General features: G+C 40.2%; 2 protein-coding genes across 4 annotated transcripts in view; one reads left to right on the top strand and one right to left on the bottom strand.

The window, feature by feature from the left end:
* eomesb (eomesodermin homolog b) overlaps positions 1–23,534 on the bottom strand; it is a 383,568-nt gene that overhangs the window by 209,151 nt on the left and 150,883 nt on the right. The gene's annotated exons all lie outside the window — the stretch shown is intronic.
* LOC306967220 (CUB and sushi domain-containing protein 3-like) overlaps positions 1–23,534 on the top strand; it is a 184,190-nt gene that overhangs the window by 77,890 nt on the left and 82,766 nt on the right. For all 3 annotated transcript variants that reach the window (XM_079562149.1, XM_079562150.1, XM_079562148.1), the window contains exons 23-31: positions 184–340; positions 1,809–2,000; positions 2,643–2,769; positions 5,074–5,276; positions 5,745–5,936; positions 6,348–6,486; positions 8,242–8,429; positions 9,268–9,462; positions 12,937–13,053. In XM_079562149.1, coding sequence (XP_079418275.1) covers positions 184–340; positions 1,809–2,000; positions 2,643–2,769; positions 5,074–5,276; positions 5,745–5,936; positions 6,348–6,486; positions 8,242–8,429; positions 9,268–9,462; positions 12,937–13,053 — 1,510 coding nt within the window. The remainder of the gene's footprint in view (positions 1–183; positions 341–1,808; positions 2,001–2,642; positions 2,770–5,073; positions 5,277–5,744; positions 5,937–6,347; positions 6,487–8,241; positions 8,430–9,267; positions 9,463–12,936; positions 13,054–23,534) is intronic.

Genomic DNA, 23,534 nt, shown 5'->3' with positions numbered 1-23,534 from the left:
TTATGAAACTGCATAAAGTTGATAGTAAAAAACACGGGGCATGTGTTCACCAACTGAACTAGAAATGTTGTATTTTCATTCGAGTTATATTGCCTTACTGTAAATTCTGCTGATAATAGCTCTACGCATTTTGTATATTATGCTAATTCTGTGTACATCTATTTCATCCTTTCCCCATCTCAGCTCTACGATGGAAAAGACGGCTCCGCGGCTCTTCTTGGGTCGTACACGGGGACAGTGATGCAGGGCCTATCTCTCGCCAGCACCTCCAACAATCTGTGGCTCGAATTCAACTCTGACCAGGAGGCGACTGCTGCAGGGTTCCAGCTCATATACCACAGTAAGTCACTTTTCATTTCCTCCGGGGAAGAGATCTCCAAAGCTTTTCCAAATGAGTGGACCTAGCTGCACTTTGGAAGCCAGGCGTTTCTAAGAACAGAATTTAAAAAGAACGTTTTAATTGACCCCCTCCTCGCTGCGTCTTTCACTGCCATAGTATCTGTTAAGCACAGCGTGGGATTTCCTCAGCCCTCCAACAGGAAATTATCTTTGTCTCCTGCGTACGCTCAGTCTGTCAATGTGAAAGTCCTTGCCTTTTTTTTTTTTTTTCTTTGCTCTGTACTCCTGCAATTACAGCTCATGTCTGCTCGACTGTACCTTGTTAAAGCAGGTGAATAATAGTGATGTTTTGAAATCAGTTTTTGGCGCACGTGGCTGCGTGTGTGTTTATATGGAAAGTTGAGAATGCGTCTCGGAGCCGGCTGGTTATAGATGGCTTTTGTTTCAGGCCTAATTGGCTTGCTGACTATGTATTGTTTCTAACCACTCCTAATTTATTACTTTGACCACAAATTGTCATGGCGACTTTGTGCTTTGCAGTCCAATTTAAAGCATTTTATTTTTCTCCCTGGTGTTTACTCGGTGGATTTGGGAGGTATGCTTTATTTGCAACAGAAGAGGCTTAAACAGTAGGCAAAAGAGAGACATAAAGGAATAAGGGCAATGGAACTCAGGTGTGAATTCCTGTACACCACAAACCATTTCATAATAAAACGATAAGCGGGCTATGCAGTACGTAAATACCTAGTCCTTACTTGTTTTTAGATAAGATATACACAGTACATATATACACACTTTTCTGTACTAAGGTGAATTTTCACAACTTTGCTCTTAGAAGGAGAAATAAAAGACACACTAAAAACAACAGACAGATTTCGGACACCATTTTGGGCTCAAATCTTGTGTGAATGGCTCGGTTCATGTTTTCAGGGCTCTTGGACCAAAAGTGCTGGGGTAATTTTCTAAATGTGAGCAGTAAGTGCAGGAGATTTATACTGGGCATGACACTTGTAATACTGCCATAACATCTGGCATGGGCACGACCGTCGCTGTGAGGAGAGCCCATAAATCTGCAGCGCTGCTTTTATGTGCGGACACTGTTGCCGCATGCATAGCAGATCGCCGCTATAGTCTGCAGCACCACTATAAAGGCCATGGTCAGATACCACGCTTGGAGCAGACGAGTTATTGTAGCATTTCAGTCTTTTATTTCTTTTCTATTATCCCAAAGTGGTACAAACAGCAAGGCTATTTTTCAGTTCGGGTAAATGTCCACATTCAGTTGACCGTTTAATTATGTCTGTGGAAGCTGAATATTTTACAGTGTTTCAACTATAAATGTGCGTGTTCATATCCTTGTCCTGTCATATAAAGTCAGACATACTACATCTCTGCATAATGTGAACTTCCTATAAACCCTTGGATTTTGGAGTTCTTTTCAAAACTTGTCTTTGTCTGTTTTTCTGCAGGTTTTGAGCTGTCTCACTGTGATGACCCTGGTGTGCCTCAGTTTGGCTTCAAAGTCAGTGATCAGGGGCACTTTGCTGGAAGTGCCATTACGTTTGGCTGTGACCAGGGCTACACTCTACACGGCAGTGGAATACTTAAGTGCATGACGGGCGAGAGGAGGGCCTGGGACAACAGCCTGCCATCATGCATAGGTAATCATCATTGTTGTTTTGATATGCAGGTTTTATGTAGTTGAGTCAACTCGGGTGACATTTTCTCTGGATTGGCTTGTAATATTGATCGAACCATTCATGCAAAGCTGGGGTCAATAAGTCACATTATTTTGTATACCGTCGTTAGTCCACCTAGTTTAACCTCTTAACTCCCACCTGAACCCGAGCACATTTTCTCCAGTTTGGCTTTACCCCAATCTGAAAACTTCAAAATGACAAAAATGTGTGACAAAAAAGCCACAAAACTGCAACAAAGGAGTAACAGAAAAGTGGCAAAAATGCAACAGAAAAGCAATGGAAAGAAATTTTAAAAATTTGACTCTGGAAAGGAAAAAGATCGTTGAGTTGTAGGTCTTAGCTTTCAAATGTGCTGTAAGCTTTTAGATTTGGGTAAAGCTGAACTGGAGAAAATGGTTGGCAGAGGTTAAGAGGTTAATATTATAGGAAGACATTATTGACATCCAGCCTATTAAAACATGAGTACACCATCATTACAATATAATTATCCTTTTAATCCACCCAGTTATGATCCCTTTTCGCACAAACTGCTGCTGATTCGTTTTCATTGTACAGTTGTTACAGTAGTTCCTAGAGTTTTTTTATTTTATTTTTTGTTAACAGCTGAGTGTGGGGGGAGCTTCAAGGGTGAGTCGACGGGAAGGATCCTCTCTCCTGGCTATCCCTTCCCATATGACAACAACCTCAGATGCACCTGGACATTGGAGGTCACGTCTGGGAACATTGTCAGGTAAACTTAGAGCATTTGGTATGTGGCTAATTTGTAATTTGGCAATTTCTCACATGCACTTTGGAAGCAAATTAGAATAGTAGTTTATTTACTTATATACCATATTTCCGGACTATAAGTCACTCTTTTTTTCATAGTTATGTATCAAAATATATAATTTCACAATAGTTATTTTCACACTGGCGCTCTACGCTTGTGTACCAGTATCTGCTACTCCTGTCCCACTGAAAATACAATCAAAATGGTAATCGAGTAGCGGAAAGGAAGTTTGGAGTGAGCGAAAAACTTGTGAGGGACTGGTGAAAAGTGGAGGCTAGTCTTACTACAATGGGGGGAAAAATCGCGGGATGAAAGCTAAAGGGCCACAGCTAGAGGAACAAGTTCGTAAATGGTTGCTTGAATAACGTGCTGCCGGGAGAGTCTTGTCAACGGTGCAGTTACGCCTCGGTGCTGCCCAGGTAGTTGCCAAGTGGTGCGACCTATCCTCCGGCGCAACTTATTGTCTGGAAAATACGGTAGTGGTTTATTCTCCCGATATACAAATCAAACTTAGCTTAATTGTCAATTCTGTCAAATGTAAAGCACAGAAATGTTGTTACTTTCAAACACACAGTAGTTACCAGTAAAACATCAGAAATCCATTAATACTCTTATGATTTTAGCAAAAACACACTGCTATTGATCAGTTTTCATCTGCCACCATTGTCTTCTAACCTCTTAGTTTGTTATTCATAATTTCTATAATAATTCTTCTTAGTTTATGGTACTATTCAGTGAACAGAGACATATTGTTTACACGCCGATAGCCTATAAAATCAGTTAAAAGCCTATCGTGATTCGAGGTGAGTAGGCGTTGTTGCACATTATGCATAGCGATGTTCAAATTATATTTAAAGTTGCCCTGCAGCTTCCACATTACAAGTGATTGGGCGAGGGACTATAGGCTGAGTGGAGACAGTGTGACAGCGCCCTGGGGGATTGTTTCTGGGACACAGGAAATTTTTGAGAGCTCCAAGTGCTGTTGTGAAATAAAACCCATTTGGCCTTGGAGGTCGAAGTAAACATGGTATGATTTTATAAAGTCAGTCTCACACACTCTGTCAATGCTGCTGCTTTAGGCCGCTGTGTGAAGGGATTGTAATAGGTTTGTGCTCTCAAAATGTCATTTGATCGATGATTTACCATTCAACTAGAAAAGGTAACACATGGACAGAAAAAAACGCGAATCTTCTGCAGAATCAACTGGCAAACCACTAAACCCTGTTTATTACAGGAGAGAGGAGTTAACGTTTCTTCTGAATAATGCAGGATTTGAAAGAGTCTTCAGCATTTGAGTGACAAAATTGCATCTGTCAAGGGATCAATAAAAAAATATTGGATAAATGATCACCTGTGAGCCGGTTCCAGATGCTTCTGCTTTTGCACAGAGTGTGCAATGGGTTAGTCGTCTGGTACCATAAAATCATTTCTTCGAATAAATCTATAACGCTTCTTTTGGTAATATAAAAATTACTAACTCGAAAGATTAGAATATCGTTCAAAAGTTCATTTATTTCCGTAATCCGTAATTTTCCGTAAAAAGAGAAAGTAATATATGATATAGACTCCTTTCATGCAAAATGACATAAAGGTGCTAGTCATATAATTAGAATATCATGAAAAAGTGCATTTACTTCTGTTATTCAACTTAAACTGTGAAACTAATATATGATTTAGACTCATTACATGCAAATACAAATACAAAGTGAGACATGTAGCCTTTATTTGTTATCATTTTGATGATTATGGCTCACAGCTTGTAAAAACCCCAAATTAAAAATGGACTGTAAGCCATAATCATCGAAATGATAACAAATAAAAGCTTGACATGAGTCAATAATAATATGACGAGCACCTGAATGTCAAGCATTTGTTTGTTATAATCTAGCAAATTATGGCTCACAGTCCATTTTGAAAATATTCTTATTCAAGTAAGTAAATTAACTTTTGATTGACGATATTCTAATTTTCCGAGTTTCACCTGTACATGTCGTGGGAAGGGAACAATGTGTGCCTTTGATTCAGTATTACTATGGTATTCTATCTGTACTCAACTTACAACAATACTTACTGAGACATTTTCTGCAGGAACATATAGTACTGCTATTACTATTACTACTACAACTATTACCGCTGCTGCTCTAACAGACAACAATATTATAGTAAATAAATGCTACTAAAATACAGGACCTGGTTTCTTTCCTCCACATTCATTTTCTTTGTATCAAACTAAAAGGCACTATTTGTCATGTTTGTTCCTTGTAGTCTGCAGTTCCTTGCCTTTGACACAGAGGCGTCTCACGACATTCTGAAGGTGTGGGACGGCCCGCCTGAGAATGAGATGCTGCTGAAGGAGGTTAGCGGCTCGCTGCTGCCCGAGGGCATCCACTCCACCCTCAATGTGGTCACCATCCAGTTTGAGACTGACTTCTACATTACCAAGTCTGGGTTCGCCATAGACTTCTCCAGTGAGTTTATCCTCTGTAGCTGATGCATTATTTAGGAGGTTTATTCGCTGAGCTGTTGTTTTGTGTAAGACAGATAAATGAACCTTATATGCTTTAGGTGGATGTGCTGTTTGCCTGCGGCTCGAGACTCGCAGTGCATCTTAAAGCATCATAAGCAACCCCTTGAGCTGTTTTTTGTGATGCACAGTTATATACACAATTAAGCACTTGATTTATTTGATTGGATCCATGCTTTACGTATCACTTATATATTTATTTTCATTTATGTTTATTTTGCAGGAAAAAAACATGTGTCTATGCACTCTTTCGAATCTATTTATGAATACATTTAAATGCCAATGAAACAAGGAAGAAACAATCATCTGCATTGAATTTCTGATTTTTTTTCTTAGTCATTGATGCATGTACTGCCTGCATGTGTTTTTATTCATGCCATGAAACCTATATATGCATGCATTTGTTTCCCAGGCTCGCTGGCCACAGCCTGCAGAGATCCAGGTATTCCCATGAACGGCACCCGAAACGGAGAGGGACGGGAGCCCGGCGACTCTGTGACCTTCTCGTGTGATCCTGGATATGAATTGCAGGGAGAGAGCAGAATCACCTGCATTCAAGTGGAAAATAGATACTACTGGCAGCCCAGCCCTCCCAGTTGCATCGGTACGTAACCGAGAAAGAAGCGTGTAGCTGTGATATGGGGCTATAGATTGAACTCATAGATATGGAATGATAGACAAATGGAGGGTGTGTTTCACATCAACACAAAGAAAAAAATGTGTGGAAAAGAGCTGGAGTGAAAAGACGATCAAAAGCATCTTGACAAAGTGTTGATGAATTAAATCAAAATGCTCATGATTTATTAGCACAAGTCTAGAAAAAGAAGTGAAACATTGACTGATCCAGTCTGTAATTTTAATGTTCTTGTCGCTGCTGATGGAGGGTGACAAAAGGTTATAGAATTCCACTCAATTATTTTTAATGACCGGAAAATGTGCTGTGGCCTTTGAAGCAAAATGTCAGAAATCTTTTAGAAAAGCGGTGTCAACTTTTGGTTTACTTTTTCTGTTAAAGCTCCTTGCGGTGGGAATGTGACTGGGTCTTCAGGATTCATTCTCTCCCCGAACTATCCACATCCCTATCCACACAGCAAGGATTGTGATTGGCTGATTGCAGTCCATTCAGACTACGTCATCTCCTTGGCTTTCATCAGGTAAATAATGTATATGTTTATTTGGCAAGGTGGCGCAGTGGCTAGCACTCGTTCTTCACAGCTAAAGGGTCCCAGGTTTGATCTCCGGATGGGGCCTTTCTGTGTGGAGTTTGCATGTCCTCCCCGTGTCTGTGTAGAGTTTCCTCCATGTACTTTAGTTTCCCCTACTACTAAAAAACATGTACAATAGTTTAATCCTAAAAAAAAAGGTGTTGCTAACTATCAACCTACTCCCACATCTGGAGATGAGTCTACACTGGCTCTTACTGCAGCATTGAAGATGAGTCAAATGCAGAGAATGAATTTCTCTCTGGGATTAAGAAAGTTTACCTTAACCTTAAGTTAGAGTTGCAACTTAAACTAAACTAAGGGTGAATTAGCAGTAGTTAATTCTTTCTGCTTAAGAATATGTTGAAAATGCATTACATTTTATGCCACTAAACATTATGACATACTGTCATTATTAGCTATGTACACAAGCTTGGTACATTTAATCCCCAAAATGGTTAACATGTAAAATATTGTCTATTGAAAGCACAGTTTTATTCAAAAGAACTCTAGACCTCATAGTCTAAATAAATAAAAGAGGTGATGTTGGGAGTTGTGTTGCACATGGAGCAGTAGATGATGCAGTATTCCTATGAACTGTGATGTATATTGGTCCAGTCAGTTTCATTGGAGGCACTGAGACTCCTGCTTGAGTGGAATTGCTTGTTTTCTGTGGTGGAACCAGCTTCACAGTATTGAGCAGCACTGGTCATGTGTGAGAGAGGCCTGGGGTTTAGGCCGGGTGTGCTGGGAGATAGGGAAACAGCACTGCCCACATGTCTTAGTCTTATGAAACAAATATGGCTGCAATAAGACCTTTGAAATGTTGGAAATGATGTAAGGCAGGTGCAGAATAATAAAATAGATGAAATTTAAAATGGAATCCATTCATACTGTATGTGCATAAATATTTCACATTAAATCATTAATTTAGCTTTCACTGATGCGTGACTTTAAAATATATATAAATATTTTTAAAAATAAGCTCTATTGATCTGAATTCAAAGCTATCAATACAGTGGAACATTTATTATCTTAACAAAAATACATTTCACACAACAATCGTCACCTTTTACAATATACTAATTGCTTGGGCAAAGTAGCAAATTATTTATATGATTTTATTTCACTAATTAGACCTTAATAAAGCAGCAGAGTGGTAAGAGTACTATTCTTGACCACAGTTTTTGTCTAAAGTTAGGAAGTTGGAAGTTTCTTTTGTAAGTTGTCCTTCAAACTCTCATCTCACAGTCAGCACAAATCTGCCCTTTCTCACGGGACACCAAATGAAGGCATGATGTTATGATTCTAAATTGCAGTTCTCTCTATTCAACTCAAACACAATTATCTTCAAGCTATATACATTTTTGTCATAAACCTAACTCATTATTTAGGAAACAAATGCTCCTCTCCTTTCTCAGTGCTCCATGTGATTTGATATACAGCTCCACATTATGAAACGATCTTTTCACACTGCATCGCCTTCGCCGGCTGGGAAGATTTTGTGCCACCGCAATGTCACAACAATTTAATCTCCACTCACCTCTTGGGGGATTTTTTTTTTTTTTATTCTTATCTGAAGATGCAAAACAAATCGCATGGCATGATTCGTTTCAAGCCCAGTGGCGTCAGCCTCATTTTAAAATCCCATGCAATCTGCACAACACTTTAAAAATTAATCATTGTTCTATCTTTGTCTCGTTACAGCTTCAGTATTGAGCCCAACTACGACTTCTTGTATATCTATGATGGCCCAGACAGTACGACTCACCTGATTGGCAGTTTTCAAGATAGCAAACTTCCAGAGAAGATTGAGAGTACTTCTAACTTCATGTACTTGGCCTTTCGCAGTGATGGGTCTGTGAGCTACACAGGCTTTCATTTAGAATACAAAGGTATGTACTGAGAACTCCTTCTTTTGTGAAACTCTGAAAAGATATGCCCTTTTACTGGGGCTTCCAGACTTGCATACAATACACAGCCACTTGAAACATTTAGCTTTCCAAGTTTTATCTTTAAAAAGAAAGTGTGTTTAATATTAAGGCAGCATCACTGTGCAACACTGTGTCTTCCAGAGCAGACAAAGTTAGCTTTAGAACTTAGAGCTTTGATGTAATGATTTATAATATGCAGTAATTCATAATTTATCTTATTGTTTTATAATTATCCATCATGATACACCCATTAGAACAAGCCACAGTAAAACTAGAAGTACCCATTTCCCTGTCTTTTCATAATGGATACATAGCATCGTGCTATTTTTATTATCACTGTTAGGGGATACTTGAAATTTTACTGAAGCTATCGAGTCCACTTAATTATTTGTTACATGAATTAAATTCATACCTAGTGAAAACACTCGAGATCGGGTGACTGCCTGCCTTTGTAAGTTGCCATCCCTTTCTTCTGGCAAACTGTGTATTGTCCGGGGTCTATTCCCTTTTACGGCCCATAGCTGCAGGTACAGACTCCAGAGCGCTTGACCCCTGATTAACTGAATGAATGGCACTCAAAGCACTTCACCATGTTTCATAATGTATGTTACTTCCTTTGTCGTCTTGATTAAAAGAGACTCTAATCCTGTTATAGCGCTATAGTAGACGTTTCTTTAATCACAGTGTTGTATTATTCATATGCATAATTCCATACAGGATTCCAACTAATTAGGAAAGCCCTCTAATCTTGGACCGTTGCCACACTTCTGATCCCCCCCTGTCGCATTTTGATTGACAGCCAAACTGCGGGAGGCCTGTTTTGATCCGGGAAATGTGATGAACGGCACCCGGATGGGCGCTGACTACAAACTGGGATCTATGGTGACATTCCACTGTGAGGCGGGCTACCAGCTGCAGGGCTACTCCACTCTGACATGCGTGATGGGCAACAGCAAGAGACCCGAGTGGGACAGAGCCAAACCGAGCTGTCAAGGTGAGAGACGACTTCTGTGATAACACTACCACATGCACTCAGCTGAGTCGGCTCCAGCTGTTTGGGTCAATATTTGATAGGGTGTGATACCAGGACACGCTGTGGAAAGCTAACCGCGCTTGGCTTCTTTCTCACCCCGAATGCTAGAAGAATACAGCGTGTAATTTTGTACTGTGCAAAGAACAGTGGTACATCTCGGTGTCAGTTTCATGCAATCATTTAGATTCCTTCGCACCCGTTCTCTCACTAACCTATTCTTGACTTGTTTTGTGGGTGGTTGGAATTGGAATTTGCTACAGGAAGGGCATCTGGTGTACCCGATAGAGGGGAGGTGTGATCTTTTTTGAGTACATGTTTTACAAGCACATCTTCCATTGAAGGCAGGGCAAGGCATGTTTATTTATACCGCGCATTTCGTACACAAGGCAGCTCAATGTGCCTTACAAAAGAAGATGTGCAAAATAACATCAGGTTAAAGTTAAGGCAAAGCACGTACACAAAAACCTCAAGACATGGGAAATAAACAGTACACAAGTTCACCTGTTGGAATTTTTTCTCAGGGGTGGGGCTGAGGAAATGTATTGAGACAGACGCAGTACGATGGAGGCGTGGTCAGGAGGGGTATGTGTGTGCAGTTGTTTACAATCCTTGAAATCAGTGCAAATGTATCCAGAGACATCAGTCCTTTTAGCCCTGTGGCTTGGCGTTTAAGGGAAAGGTTCACTGCAAGGGGAGATAAGATGTCCAGCTGCTTCGATCTCCTCCTAGGAGGGAAATAATCATTCCGGTAGTTCATAAATTTAAAATTAATTAGCTTTTACTTGGTCTCAGCATTAGTCCAGTTCTCCGGAGCAGGTAGTTCCCTCCACAATTCATCCCTTTTCCTGCCAAAATACAGTCCACCTTCTTTTGTCACTCCCTGCTCCAAAGTGCTCTTTAATTTCAACCGATGGCAGCAGGGTCTCCGACTTCCCATGTTTCCGATAAACCAGGGCAGCGCCTACTCCAATAAGCAGGTACCCTGTTATCAAGAGTCCAAATAAGTAAAAAAATCTTTGATGTCTTCGACCAACGGGACCACAAGGCAAATTCATTCATGCATTCATCGCATACTCAGCTACGACAGGCCTGTCAGGGCAGACGGCCTCCTCCGTGGCCCCAGTTTGTGAAAAAAAAAACGTATCAATTGTGCTGAGAAACAAGTTAATCAATTCCATAGTTTAGCGGTTCGGGAGGACAGCGAGCACAGGATCCAAGAGAAAAAAAGTCAGACAAAGAGACTCGCAGAGGCAGGAAAAAAACAGGAGCCAGGAGCAGTCAGAAGACACGTCTGCACTGAACAGAGACAAGAGACATCCAGTCCTGTTGTATGCTAATAGTCCACTTTAGAGTGTTTTTGGTCAGCCATTTCATAATATCCTTCTCTTTACCTTCCATTAACAGCCTTTGCGTTTCACCTGCGTTCATTATGTGTACAGAGAATGATCGATTTAGTCTTTTATTTACTCTGAGCAGGACCTGATGCCAATCCTCTGCAGCACTTCTTCGTTTGTTATGTGGTCTACTGATCATTGTATAGGTTTGTTAAATTCACAGATTTTGTGGAATCAGCAGAGTAAGCATTAAAAAAGACCAGACTTGGCGTTTGCAATTTTATTTTTCCACATTATTTGAATACCTTCAGTGGAGACAGCATTAGGATTCAGGTCTCATCATTTTGGAGAGAAAGGGAATAGGAGAATCTCTCTCTGTAACTCTTACCCCCTCGCTCTCTCCTCACTCTCACTGTCATTGGGGAGCTGTTCATTACTTTTACAGTTGGCACCTGTGTAAGTCACACAAACAGCCTTGGGGTTCAGTGTTTTACTAACTGGCCCATCGGCAACTCCTCATTTAGTACCTTCACTTAGAGACCGAATATGTGCTGACGACTTAACAGTACAAAGCCTGCACATAATCGTTTCAGCTGTCACCACATACGGCCAGCTTTAGTCCAGTTTTATTACCTTTAATTTAAATAGTTGTCAGGGAACGTAGATTAGATAAGTCGCCCCTAGTGTAGGAAGTTTTAGAAATTATCTCAGCCCATTTCGCTCCATTGTCAGAGTTAAATGTAGAGGGCTTTAATCACTGAACATTTTTGGGGGTTTGATGACTATTAATCAAAAAACAAGTAGACATCTTGATTTCAAAGTTAATATGTTTGAAGAAAGAAAATGTCACTGTATTTATTATGTAAAATTAATATATATATATTTAGATGTATCCTATTTGCTTTTACAGACTGGTCTGGCACACACCTTAATTACTCGTCAAACACCAACATCAGTCATGCTTCATGGTTTCCATATGTTTACCCTCTTCTCCTCCTGGGCTAACATTGATAAGCTGCTGACTCATCTTTCTCCTTAATGCCTAAGTGCATGTTATTCCCCCTTGTCTTGTGCGTCTTAGCATTACAGCCGTGACATGTGCATTGTGAAGGCCAGAGGGACTTTAGAGCAGCTGGTGACAGATTTTTTTTTCTCAAGAAATATTTTTTTCTTTGACAAATGCGTTTGTTTACAGTGGAGGCTCCCCCACCTGATGGCTTGGCCCACGGTGTCTTAGGCTACTGCATTAGTGGAGCCCCTTGACAAATTAGGTACATCATTATCAGCTTAAGCTAGGACACTGAGCCGCGACGCAGGTGCAGGACAAAGCACTGTTTATATTAATGAACCCGCTTACTGAGTGACTGTCAGCCCATGCAGTGACCACCAAAAGAATAAATGTGGCTTTGCTTGAAGACAAAAACTGCATAACAGATCTTGCACTGTGCAGCTTCTCACATTTTCAAACTGTGAACAAGAAGGTAGTTAAACTGCAGTTGCTGCCTAGACATGTGTCTGGCTAGTTCCCATGATGCATCTGGAATATTCCTGTTGTTCACTTGAATAAAGGACATCGTCAGACGGCGATGTGGAGGGCGGACCGCCAAAGAAATACTGTCAGTTTTGGTTTGTTTTTATGACCAAGGAAATTAACTCTTCAACATGAAATGAAAAGGGTGTCCAAGCTTTAATAAAAAAAAGTAGCTCAAGTTAAATAATTGCCACTGTGGGTCACAAGGCTGTGTGCTCATGTTTGTCTTAGTTGCACAAGGAAGGATATCTGGGAAAGAGAATAATTAATTAGAATTAGTTTTACCTTGTACTTACAAATAGCATTTTATACAGTTTCTCATACCTTTTGAACCGTATTTCCACGCACAGCAGTATCCTCAGAATAACTGGCATGTTCAAACAAAGTACCCATAATATACAGTGTAAAGGTCAATTCATTTGGTGTGCAAAGAACTGCTTACACCTGCATCAGTCTAACACCTTTAATGGCTGTGTTGATTGTATTTTTGCCCTATTTCCCCAGGTGTACTTTAACCCGGTCAGCTTCCTCATGTTAACTATGCTTCTCTGTGTGTCTCTCTCTCTACAGCCCCATGTGGAGGACATTTCACTGGGTCAGAGGGAACGGTGCTGTCCCCGAATTACCCCCACAATTACACCAGGGGGCAGTCCTGTGTTTATGACATTTTTGTCCCTGGAGACTTCGGTAAGCCCAATCAAGCATCGTTTTAAAATGGTTTGTAGACTGTAATTACTTGCGCACTGTTCTGCTGCCGCGAACAGCACAGAAGTGGCGGAAATAAAATGGCTCATAAATTGGGACAGCTTTGCGATCTATGTGTTTGGTGTTTTTACTGTTAATGATGTGGATAAAAGAAGCCGAGGTTTTTAGGTGACGGAGCGCTGCCAAAGAACTGAGACATACATAATTCATTTTGTGTTGGGCCTAATTTGTGTTTCATACATCGCTGCTTCCTTTGAATGGGTCTCTTTTGATGGTTATGAAAAATTGTGGTGAGGTTAAATACTTGGCTTCCATGGGCAACCATAAGAATTTTTTTTTAAGTGGACATAACATGTAGAATTTACATATAGCACTGGACTGCGAGAGGTGTGGCTTCCACTATAGTGTTCCGCGTGGGCTTATACAAGCACAATTATGCTAGCAGTTTATAGAATAGGGCAAAAATAAAAATTGCCTAAGGCGAAATATTGGACGATGTTGCACATGTGAAAGAATGACAAGCCTGGCAAAAACGTTTAAATGGAAAGTCCATTGGATCAAAGAACATCTGATCAGTGCCCCCCTTCTCTGGGGCTATAGTTAGTCCATTGATATACAGTCTATGGTAAGGACTACTCTAGTAAACATCTTATATTGTTCTTATATCTTATATCCATCCATCCATCCATCCATCCATCCATCCACTTCCTTCTGCTTTATCCAGAGCTGGGTCGCGCAGACCTCCTCCCAATTTATTTGAATTCCCCCATAATACAAAAATACAAACCTTCATTTCAAGTAAAAGCATGCAAACAAAATGATGTACCAAAAACAAACATGGTTAAAAGCTTTAAATGGTAATTTCTGTATGTCCTCTTTAAACTATGGTTAATAAAACTATAAATATGGAATATTTTGTGTATATGGGGACACTGACTGCTCTGCACAGGTTTTCTATTCATAAACATCTGTTGAATCATACCTTAAAATTGGGTCCCAGTTTGGCTCCTGCGTGAGGCGGTAAAGCGGGCGAAGGTAAACAGAAATTGATTGCAGTGACATGAAAAATATTGTGTGCCGTAGATAATAAAGATGAAGGTCAAGCCGCAGCACTCCTGGGGAAATATAAGAAGCAAACAAATGCACGACTCTACCGTTTATCCTATACATAATTCAGCAAAGATCTCTGCTAGACCTTGATGCGCTTCTGCCTGGTTTCTCAAGTTGCTTTTTTTTTTTTTTTTTTTTAGAGAAGCCGAGATTTTGCATTTTATAAGCTTGTACTTACATTAATCCCTGGTGTCATAATCCAGCCTGCATTTTTACATTCTTGCTCGCTGTATCCAGAGTCCAGAGTGACCACAGGTTCTTTAATAAATATTGCATTAGGGAGACAGCGCCCCTCTCTTGAACTGCCTGTGAAGCTTAATGGAGTGTGGTGGTAAGCGAGCACCATTCCCACCTGGCCCTCTGTGCACAGATTCAGAAGAAAGGAGGCAGCACTGATGAAGAACCAGAGTGCAGTGGCATGACTGAGGGAAGTGTTGGGAGGAGGTCTAACAAAGGAACTGTTATTCAAAGCTCATACTGGACTGGCATCGGCACAACTAATGCTGCTACTGAAGTGGACTATCACAAGTGAAAATACAGGGCAAATGAAGGGTACAGCAGCTCTCCTTACAGTTAGCTGCTGTACGCTTCTTCTTTTTTTTTAAGTGCCATTACCACTGTTAACTAGTGATATCAATGTTACTGAGAGTATTATAGTCTCGTCAGCCGCAAAGCATAATAACTCAAGAAATGTTTTGGCCAAATTCAGATTTTGCATAAATCTTCTCATCAAACACGACTTCATCTTTAGATATCACTGGATATACACTCAGCCAATCAGAAGCCTTGTTACCACAAAAACAACGACAAAAGTCGCTCTGGAGTGTAAGTCGCAACAGCCCCTTGGCAACTACCTGGGCATGGAGGCGTAACTGCACCGTTTGCTAGCTGCTCCTGGCAGCACGTTCAAGCACCCATTTGCAAACTTGTTCCTTTAGCTGTTAGCTTTTAGCCCACAATAAGCTTTTTTTCCTTCTTCATTGCGGTAACAGTAACCTCTGCTTTTTGCCAGTCCCTCACAAGTTTCTTGCTCACTCCAAACCTTCTTTCTGCTGCTCGATTACCGCTTTCGGCTGCATATTTTACTACTTGCAGCTTGTAATCTGCAGAACATGATTTCCTTTTTGTGGGTATTTGAGTTCAGTGTAGCAGATACTGGTACACAAGCCTAGAGCGCCCTCTAGCGGCTGTCAGTGTGAAAATAACGAACATGTGAAATTATATATTTGGATATATAAGTCGCACCTGGGTATAAGTCGCACCGCCAGCCAAATTGTGGAAAAAAAGTGTGACTCATAGTCTCTAAATGACGGTATATCAGGTTTACTGTTTCTTACTTAAAAGGATAACATTTGATTTCATTGTTTATTTTGTAAGGACAGTGCATGTTCATGAACATGCACTACATAGCCATGTACAAATCTCTTTCCATTGTTCCCCACTCGCGCTTTCAATCACTAAAACAATCTTGAGAAAATGTTGCTTCCACCAGAACTGTATTTTTATCTTCTCTATTGATTTGAAATAATGCTGTGTTATATTGTAGCAAGGGCTTCGATATCTTTCATTCGATAGTGAAAAGTAATAGAAGAAAAGAAATTCAAACAGCAGGTTGGAATCAGAGCCTTGAGTACAAAGGCATATTGAGAGGAGAATTACATTTCAGTCTCTCATGGGCAATTTAAATTTCCCCTTGCATTCAAGTAGAGTCGCAAAAAGCCATTTGACTGAAAAGCATTCATACAACACTTTAAATCAACAGCACAGCTTTTCAGTGCTTTCTAAATATTGATTTAATTATCTCTTGCGCCTCATTTTAGTTTAGTTGCTCGGTTTCATGAGTGTGCTGTGTTCTCTTTATGCGTCATTATCTTGCCGAGTTTTTATCCCAGATATTTTACGGGCTTGTCACTGGTACTAAAACACATTTGATTGTGAGACTTTGTGGCTTAATCAACCTGTATTTGGCATGGTTTTGAACACTTGAACAGCTAGTTCCATGACAAATTGGTGCACACTGGAATGGAGAAATTAAACTTACACGTTGCAGTGTAGTTTTGCCTCCTGACAGGAAAAAAAAGAAAAGAAGAAACTTTAATACTAGTCCCTTCTGGCAGTAATATATTGGGTTCATCAGTGTGTGGTGCTTTCTTCAGGATTTCATTCTGCCACTCCATTTCTCATCTTGTTTATTTTGCATACAAATAATAAACTTATTTAGCATTTTGCCTCAAGCACCAACAAGAAACACGTACGTCTTGTTAACTTGCAGACTTACCGTCGTAGTGTTAAACTTTTATTTCAGAAATTTCTAAGATTTTCTGTTCTTTCTCTCTGTTTTCTTGCTGTTTTTATCTGGAGATTTTTGGATGCACTTGCCAATTCACCTGTCATAACCTTTTCTCTAAATATGCATATATATTGTATGTATGCAGTGTACCGTAGCTCAAGGCCCTGCTCATAAACATAAGCAGCTCCTCAGAAACGTATTTGCATTGAGTGGGATTCACTGTGGAACAATGTTTTAGTTTCGAATTAGCCGAGCTGGTATTGCGCCTACAGCATTTGTTTGCGCTGTGTTGTCCCTACGCTTATTACTTTTCTCATTCTTCCAATTAGTTATTCCTACATGTTTCTCTGCTACTGAGGGACATCCCAAACCTCAACTACAAACATGGATCAGCTGTGTGTAGCTAAGGGACCAGGCTAATGAGTGATGGGTTGTGTTTGCCTCAATCGGAAAGCCAAATTGCTTAATATATGCCACTTATATATTAGTCATACAACACCTGTTAAGGGTGACATTTTCAATATACATGCTGCATATGGTACAGGTGTATAATGATAAAGTGTGACATTTTCCTGTGCATCTTAATTGAACACAGATTCCTGGCAAAAATTCTATAATGTTTTAATTTACAAAAATGCCTCAACGTGCCGCTTTAGGAATTGGCAAGTTATTTAACATACTCTATGTTCTGAAATGGGTAAGTTTTTTTCATGTCAGATGTCCTATCTGTGGGAGAAAATGTGTCCGGGTGAAATGCCTCGCTCAAAGACACAAGCGCTCTTCATTTCAATTCAAAACCTGGGGTGAAATTTGCCGATACATTCATGTTTTGCTTCGATAATGTCTATAAATATGTTAAACCTATGCGTATGTGCCAGGAGGTGGAACAGAAGCTATAACAGATTGTAGCTGTAAATGCATGGCAGTGTTGAAAGTACAGCACATGAGTAATCTAATGAAATCCAGTGATATTCAGGCTAGAGGTGAGAAATTGAGGGAATAAAAGGAATAAAAGAACACAAACTGTCTCGCCTTTTGGGAGGCTTTATTTGGCAATGACTAGAATCAGCATTCATAAAAGCAAGGAAATATGAATTTGAAAGGAATTTGCACTGGGAGCTATGCATGTATATTGATCTCACACAAAGTACTATTTATTGAAGACAAATAAAGACAAACGTTTTAGAATAATAGCATTTGTTATATATTTAGTGAAGTTTCCCTGTAACTTTGACCGGGTACATTGACCTTTTGACTGCTGAGTCCAAGTAATGCAAGCACAGCCGGATTACTGTAATTTCAAAGAACTTTCTCTCTTTTTCCCCCAACCTTTGAGTGAACCAGTACGTGATTGACAGCCAGTTTACAAGTTCAATGTAGCAACAGCAGAGATAAAGGGGTTTATTGAAGATAATTAGTAAAACAGAAATGTTTAAACACTGTAGGTGATATAAGGTAATAGTATTCCCCATGTACTTTTCCTAGTATTGTGTCCAGCTCTATAGCACTTTAATCATGGACAATAGATCTAGCTTTAATGGACTGAATGCTTTACTTGCCAAGGTGCAACCACCCAATATTTACCAAAAGGCTGTGAAGGTACCGCATGTTGATAATGGCCATTAAAAATATATTCCCCGGCCCCTGTCATGCACCCGCTCTGCAGTCAGTAAATGAAGCGTCTGTTTGCCGTCACCGCTCTGAAGGCCCGGGCCGCAGCAGAGCAAAGATGACAGGCACCTCTTCTATTATTCATCGGCAGAAGGACAAACATATGCTGCCATTTTGCTTACCTTTTGTAAATCCCAGTGCACAGCCTTATCGCGCCTCTCCTCAGCCCTAAGGCACATGTAGCTTTTGTAGTGGTTTGTAGATCGGATGCAAGTTACACCATTGCTATTCTGCGCTACACTGTTCCAAGGTGTTTTATTCATGGCACAATTCTCAACATAATATGATCCAGTGATAGCATGTTTGCAAAGTTGATTTATCGCAAGCTGTAAAAATATTTGATCACTATCAAAGCATCACATGGGTTTCATATGTCTGTGTAAAATGAGCTTTGCATCCGAGACGGTTTTCTTGATATGGCGTGATGCATTGCAGGCTACGTCACAAGACTATGTAAGAATAACATGCGGAATGTAAAATGAAAGTGACACCACAAGAGGTCCCACTGAATGTTGTTTTATGCCATATGAGATTCTTTCCACTGGCTTTATTTGAAATGTAATTTTAGTTTAATATAAATGTCACTTATGTTTAGGTAACAACAATTGCGTTTTGTTGCTCCATTTTGTCAGGGGTTGCCACGGCAAACCAGTCATGCTCTGATTTGGCAGACGTTCACACTGGCAGCCCTCCCTTTGTGGAGCCCTGTGGATAATGTTGCAATTTTAAAACTTCCAAAAATGGTCATTTCTGTCAGGGCTGCGCTGCTACATATTTAACCTCTTACCCCCTTCCTTAAAGGGACTACAATGAGTTTAAAAATGTTAAAATTAAATTTATGTTCCAGCAATGTCTTTAGGTGTAGAATTAGCCCCGACCTATTCACCACAACTGCCTCTAAAATCTTGCACTGTCACTCAAAAAGATGTTAATTCAGGTCCGAATTGTCGTCATGCTCGAGTTTAATATGGAAGCTGCAGTTACGCGTAAGACCTGAGGTGGCAGTAGTGAGTATATAATGACCAACTTGGATCTAGTCCCTTTAACCAAGTGCATTTTCTCCAGTTCAGCTTTACTCAAGTCTAAAAGCTAACAAGCCGATAGGACAGTGCAACACCTCATTTGAAAGCTAAGACATCTCTTTTCATCGCTTTTTTGTTGCTCTTTAGTGCCGTTTTTGTAACTTTCTCATCACAGTTTTGTCTGTTTTTTGTCACTTTTCTGTTATTCTTTGGTTGCCTTTTTGTTGTGTTTTTGTCTTTTTCTCGTCATGTTTTTGTCACTCTTTTGTTGCGTTTTCGTCTCATTTTTGATGCTACTTTGACCATTTTTTCAAGAAGTTCGGGTAAATCCACACTAGAAAAAATGCGCTCAGTCCAGGTGGGGGTTCAAAATTTGAAGTGTTGCAATTACCGAAATCGCAAAGACTGCAATTTTAAGTGTTAAATACAAATCTAATGGCAATCTCTATATGAATGAATGAATGAATGAATGAATGAATGAATGAATGAATGAATGAATTAAACTTTATTGTCCCACTAGGGGAAATTTGTTCTGGGCACGTAGTGCAGACACAGCTGATAACATACAAACAACAATAAATATTTTAAAATTGGTGATAAGAATGAAATAAGTGTAGATTTGTTCAACGTGATAAATAAAACATTTGAAGAACAAATAACTCGATCATCCAAACAACCGTGGGCAGACAGGTAATACACATAAGCGGTGACAGGGGGGGATGTTGTGATTCCAGAGCAGCAGATGAAAAATATTCAGAATAATTGATTGAATATACCATTACATTTTTCCCCCTCAAAATCGTGCATTCATGAAGGCAGTTGAGGAGGCTGACTCCTTCCATATTGAAGACTGTGGGCCGCAGAAAGAGATGACATTAAGTTTGATTAAAAGTCAGAAAGGCATCGGTCAGATCAGACAAATCATTCAGTTCATGGTCAGTGCCTCCACCAGCCGTCTCCTTGTGAGGCGCCATTTGTTTATTCATCGTACAGGAGCAGAATGGAGTGCCGCCGAGTGACAGAGATAGAGGCTGTCTAGGGATTATGATATTTTTCTTCTGGGCATTATTGTGGTGATCCTATCTGCACATGCCCTTGTTCTGACAGGGAGAGGACTCTGGCCCAATAGTCTCATGATAAAGAACCTGAGTGAGGGTTTAGAGAGAAGTTCAGAGAGAAGTTGGGATTGGATGTTTGCTACTGCTGATTTTATTAAGAACGTTAGAGGTTATTCATTTTAAATTAGAGCTAGTATGTCTTTAAAAATGAATGGGTACAACTAGAATCTTAAGAATTGTGTGAACATCTTTCATGCAATATACTTTATTGGTGTGATATTAAAACAACATTTGGTAGTGCATAACTGACATGCTCACAATCAAATCAAATTTGCTTTCAATGCAAAAACACATAACCTTTAACTCTTTGCTGATGAGGGGAATGGTTTTGTTCAGCGCACATTACTCCACATTACTTTACATGATTCATGCAGATATTGTTGTCGCCCAGGTGTGTGTCTTTGCCCTTTATTTTCCTTTTTTTTTTATTATAGCAGGATACTCTTTGTTCAAAAAAGTGTCCCAGAAAAATGACAGTGATTTTAAATTCCTTGTCTTCCTCACACCAGTCACAGCCCATTTGAGCACCTTTTAGTGTGGGGTTTTCTCAGTGTAAACGAGGAGCCAAATACCTGCAGGAAATGTGTGTATTCAGTCAGAATGAACTAAGGAGTGTCTTCCTTCTCTGTGTTCAGCCCATGCATCAGTGAATCAGCAGTTCTCCTCACTTCTAGTTAGATTTGTACAAAATATTGCTGTTATTTTTGTTTTTGTCATGTTCCCTTTGAACTTTGTGCATTTGTTGTAAAAGGCTCCAAAGGAAATGGAAGTTGGATTGTCGTTACTGAAGCTTGCATTGTGTATATATTGGTTTTGCCCAGCAGGCATCAGGGAAAGATATACCCATCTCAGTACTTAAATCTACAGCCTTAGAGTGCATAAAGAGCATATCTTTATATTTTGGAATAAATCAAGGTTAAGATCCCGGCATAATAATGTTGCCCATTGTTCATATGCGGTGCATTACATTACGGCGACTAGACCCAGAGGACAAAAGATTCATCATAGTTCTGCATAAATTAGGCAACAAGTTTACCATGATTTATTGACTTAATATCAGGGCGTGATTACAGCAAAGGAGCAGATTGGTGTCATGGTCTGCTGCCTTTGGATTAGAGGCACTGTACTTGTGTGTGCTTGTGTGCAAGTGCAGCGGTGTAGCCTATTCTACAAAGCCCTGTGTTGGTATGCTAATGCTCCTGCAGTGAGCCATCCCTCAGGGTAAAGCCATTCCTTATTCCACGTTGCGTTGTGCCATAGGCGTCCTCACGTCTCAGCAGATAAAGAGACCCGGTTGTCTCTGTGACTACACCTTCTGGTCTGCGGTTTTCATTGTTTTTCTTAATGTGTGGGCGTGTTTTTACTGCTACTTGCTTGTATGTTGAGTTTCATGCTAAGCAAAAAAGGTTGCAAGGTTATCTCATTACACAAACATACAAACATTGCCTTCCGTCTGTGTGCTCCATCTCTGATAGTGACACCTCGTCGGACATTTGTACTCTGTCACAAGTGTAATCTCTTGGGGAACTATGCAGCGCTGCCTCCCGTGGCCCCATGGAGTCATTTAGATACTAGTATTTCTTAGTTGTGGGAAGAATGGTCCCATTGTGCTAAACTGTGAGGCGTCCCTGCCACAGAAGATCCATACGGGCGCAGAGGGAAGAAGACAGATAGCTCCTCCATAATTCATAGCCAGAAGGACCAACATATGGTGCTATTTTACCTTAGCACTTGCCTCTGTTACAAGTGTTTTTGTTTTTCCACACCTTTTTCGAAAGTCTCAGGTGAATTCTGTTGCGAGCCTATGAATGCAGCAAGCACAAGGAAAAAACAGCAACCCAAACTATGTCACATCATGCGAGCGAAAACTTGTAAATATGTAATGCGATTTTTCGTGGCTACCCTTTACCCTGAGTCAAGGCAGTGGTTCTCAAACTTTCCACAGCAGAAAATATTTGACCATCGGAGTACAAGGTCATCAAATATATGCATGATCTTCCAAGTGTCACCGTACCAGGACCAAACCCTATTTGAAAAGTGTCTAAATAAAGACCTTGATTTGACATGTGTTAAAGAAGAACTAAGTAACTTGTTTAAGTAACTTGTTTACCTTAATAAATCCTTTTCGCAATCCCTTTGGGGGTAATACAAATGTTAATGGGATGATTGGGGGGTCTTTCATCTCCCCTGGTGTCTCTGGCCAGAAAACCCCGATTGCAATTTTCACTGCCTCCGTGTCTGTGGGCTAGCGTCACTTAAACAGTATTTACAGCCAAGTAATTGGATGTACAATATCCCTCTCTCTCTCTTTGTCTTTTCTGTCAGCGTAGTATTTACTCTCACGGACAATTAATGAGTAAAAAAAAAGCAACATGCTACGACACCTGCAGTGGCGCTCATGGCCTCTAGGGGCATGAGTTACTTAGTTCTGCTTTAACTGGGTTAAAACCAGATGAAATTGCAGACCTGGAGTATCCCCTAAATGAGCCTCCAGTTGTACACGTACCACAGTTTGAGAACCTCAAGCAGAGTAAAGACAGTTGAAGATAATTACAATGGAGATCAGACATGTTCAAAAAGTAAATAATAAAAATGGAAATGATTTCAGGTATAAATAGTCGAACAATGACTTCTTAGGGTTGCTTTGGCAGTTGCTCTTGAAAAGCCTATTTCCAGTGGCATTGTGAGCTACGACGACCAGGAAGGCTTCTGCTTTGGTATGCAAAAATAAGCGCTGATTGGTTTAGCTCTCCATTTGCACAAAGCGGATGAAAATGCACAAAAGACGTCAGGATGTTTCCGCACAAGGCTCTGAAGAATAATGTTTTCTGTCATTCTCGGTATACAGTACATTGTGCATAGCTGAGGATCTCTGTCTCAGACCGCCACTCGGGATTCAGCGGGGTGTATCTATGCACACACAAATGAAAGAAGATCACATTATTTTCAAGGATGTGCACAGAGTGATATCATCAAGAATGCTTAATTGGAAATATTCATGCCCCCAGTATTTAAATAATCCCCAGTTCATTATCATAAGCTCTGTGTAGTTCCCCCATCGCTCTATAGCTGAGATAAGATTTCGCGATCCCAGAGCTGATACCACATGCTGTGTCATTAGTCAGAGGTGGCTTAATCAATTTAAAGGTCAAAGTCTAGACACACATTGTCATTCCACTGCCTTCATCCAGTTCTTCAGTTGTCATTTATTGTACTGACAGATTAAATAGTGTGTTTTGTGTTAACGTGATC

This window comes from Gobius niger, assembly GCF_951799975.1.
Source record: "Gobius niger genome assembly, chromosome: 8".
Taxonomy (NCBI): Eukaryota; Metazoa; Chordata; class Actinopteri; order Gobiiformes; family Gobiidae; genus Gobius; species Gobius niger.
The sequence above is the reverse complement of the archived record's forward strand: the minus strand, read 5'-3'. Positions and strand labels throughout refer to the sequence as shown.